This window comes from Chiloscyllium plagiosum, chromosome 30, assembly GCF_004010195.1.
Source record: "Chiloscyllium plagiosum isolate BGI_BamShark_2017 chromosome 30, ASM401019v2, whole genome shotgun sequence".
Taxonomy (NCBI): domain Eukaryota; kingdom Metazoa; phylum Chordata; class Chondrichthyes; order Orectolobiformes; family Hemiscylliidae; genus Chiloscyllium; species Chiloscyllium plagiosum.
In genome coordinates, this window is record NC_057739.1 from 4,929,265 (window position 1) to 4,932,186 (window position 2,922).

The 2,922-nt window shown below is 42.4% G+C and overlaps 1 protein-coding gene across 1 annotated transcript in view; it reads left to right on the plus strand.

Annotated features, from left to right (window-relative positions):
• Nucleotides 1-439, plus strand: part of LOC122564722 (secreted protein PRY1-like) — a 20,185-nt gene extending 19,746 nt beyond the window's left edge. The window contains exon 7 of the mRNA XM_043719849.1: nt 262-439. Within this exon, the coding sequence (XP_043575784.1) occupies nt 262-362 (101 nt within the window). The 3' untranslated portion in view covers nt 363-439. The remainder of the gene's footprint in view (nt 1-261) is intronic.
• The last annotated feature ends 2,483 nt before the right edge of the window (nt 440-2,922 follow it).

Consider the following 2,922-nt stretch of genomic DNA (forward strand, 5'->3'; position numbering starts at 1 on the left):
GGGGGGGGGGGGGGGGGGGGGGGGGGGGGGGGGGGGGGTTGGGGGTGGGAGTTAATATACCAATTCTGATGGGGGTGCACAATATTTTCCAATACCAGCAGGAGGAGGGGATGTGGCTGTAATAACTCCTATACTGATGGGAGGGAGCATGGTGTTATAAAACGTTGGTTGATTCATTAAACACATACCAACAAGATTAAAATTTAAGTTATTGACTGGTTTATCAGACAGATATCAATGAGTTTGTCATTCCATCAACAGCCCCAGTCCCTCCAAAAGAAGAGAAGAAAAAATCACATCGTCGTTGCAGCAAAAAGAAAGACCCAAAGCTGAAGAGAGCTGAACGAAGTCCATGCGAGTAATGGTGGAACTCAAAGCTGTTGAGATTGACCGACAGGCTTCTTCTTGCTTCTAGCTGCTTGCAAGGAGTGAATTCTTGACATTTAGGCATTTCAGCAATAAAGCTTCATTGAAACACATACGTATCTTTGAATGTCAGATAATTCCAGCTACTTCTGAACCAATGATTACTGAGAGAATATGTACAATCACTGACCTCAAACAAGTGTCAATGATGCAAAAAATTGCCCTTCAGTGGATCCAAAATACAAATACTGAACATGGTGGCTCAGTGGTTAGCACTGCTGTCTCCACAGCACTAGGTATCCAGTTTGATTCCACCATCGGGCGACTGTCGGTGTTAAGTTTGCACATTCTCCTCATTTCTGTGTTGGTTTCCTCCCACAGATCAATGACGTGCAGGTTAGGTGGCTAAATTGCCCATAATGTCCAGGGATGTGCAGGCTAGTGGATTAGTTGTAGGAAACGCAGGGTTATGGGGATAGGGTGGGTCTGGGTGAGAAACTCTTCAGAGGGTTGGTGCAAACTTGATGGGCTGAATGGTCTGTTTCCACACTATAGGGATTCTATGATTCTATTGCTGTTTGGGGTCCTATAGAACGATATAGACCAGTGGAGCTTTTTTGACTGTCTGACTGAGAACTCATGCTTCAAGAAAATGCATGTCTGTTAGTCTTCCTTTGAGGGGCTTTTGCTGAGGACACAGACTTCATATTATCACTGACAATTCTTCAACTTGAAAAGCCTGTAGTAGACCCAAAAACAAATGTAAGAATGAAATGGTGACAGCATAGAAGAACTGATCACTTTTATAGGGAGAAAGAATGAAGATAAGCCCCAAGTGGAGGGTGTGTTTTTAAAATCTGGTTGGGCCCTAATTGTGGGATAATTGCTGCTTACTATAGTTTAAAAATGCCTGGAGGCACTAACCAGGAAGCTTACATGTTTAAGTATGGATTAGCATCAATTTTCATCAACAGTAAATATAGATTACATGTAACTGCTTCCCCTAGAGATATGAAGTGGGCTGGCTGTCTGACAGCAGTGCTTAATGGGATCAAGGACAATGTGGTTCATAAAAGCAGGTTGGAGAGCCCGATGGAGGAATCACAGAGCTGGAGAGATAGTCTTATAAGGTGATTGAGTAAACTGTTTGGCTTTCTTCCTAGACTTTAGAAGAATGAGAGAATTCAAAGACCTGAGAGAGTAAGTAATGGAGCATGCTTCACCTGACTGGGGAATTAGGAGTCACAGTCTCTGAAAGTGGGGTTTTATTCTGACTAAGATGCTAAATAATTCCTTTACTTAAAAAGTCGGGAATCAAACAAGTTGAAACATTATAAAACAGCAGCAGGAGCAGCGCATTTGCCCCCTCATGCCAGCTGTACCCATCAGCAAAAAGCAGGCCTTCTATCTCGGCTTCACTTGCCTGCCCTGTCCCCTAAGCTTCAGTTGCCTTGATATCAGAAAAACCCACACTATCTTGAGGATGTTCAATGACTGAATATCCACAGTTCTCTGGAGGTAATTTCCAGAGATTCACAACCTGTTGAATAAAGAAATTATTTCTCATCTTGGTCAGAAATAACTCATTTTCAGAGATTGTGACTCAATTCCCCAGTCAGGTGACACATGCTCCAACACTTACTGTCTCAGGCCTTCAAACATTCTCTCATTCTTCGAAAGTCTAGGAAAGAAAACCAAACAGACCATTCCTGATGAAGGGCTTTTCCTGCTCCTCGGATGCTGCCTGACCTGCTGTGCTTTTCCAGCACCACACTGATCTAAACTCAGGTTTCAGGCATCTACAGTCCTCACTTTTGTCTCATAAGACCATCCCCTCATCCCAGGAATCCGCCCAGTAAACCATTGTTAGGTAAGGAAAGCAAAACTGAACACACTATGTCACCAGCACCCTATATAATAGTAGGAAGAATTTACTCTCATTCTCCAATCCCTTTGTAATAAACTTAAATGTAGGTTAAGCCACAGTTAGAGTATTGTGTACAATTCTGGAATCCACATTATAGGAGGGATGTGATTGCACTGAAGTGGTGCAGAGGAGATTTACCAGGATGTTACCTGACTGGAGAATTACAGGTATGAAGAAATACTGGATTGTTGGACTGGTGTTGTTTTCCTGCAACAGAGAAGGTTGAGAGGGGACATGATTGAGATATATAAAACTATGAGGGGCATAGATAGGGTAGACAGGAAGAAACCTTTGCTTTTGATGGAAGCATCAATGATTGGGAGTGTAGATTTAAAGTAGGGGGCAGGAGGTCCTGAGAGATGTGAGGAGAAACCTTTTCACGCAGAAGGAATAGTAATCTGGAAAACTACCTGGTAGAGGCAAAAACTCTCAAGATTTAAGAATTATTTAGACATACGCTAATGATGCTTACAAAGGGTTGGAAGTGCTGGAAAATGGTAATAGAACATTTCAGTGGTAGTTTTTGATTAGTGTGGACAGAATAGGCCAAAGGCCTTTTTCTGAGCTCTTGATTTCAATGATACAACATATAATTTGATTTCCTAATTGTCTGCTGAAACTGCACAATG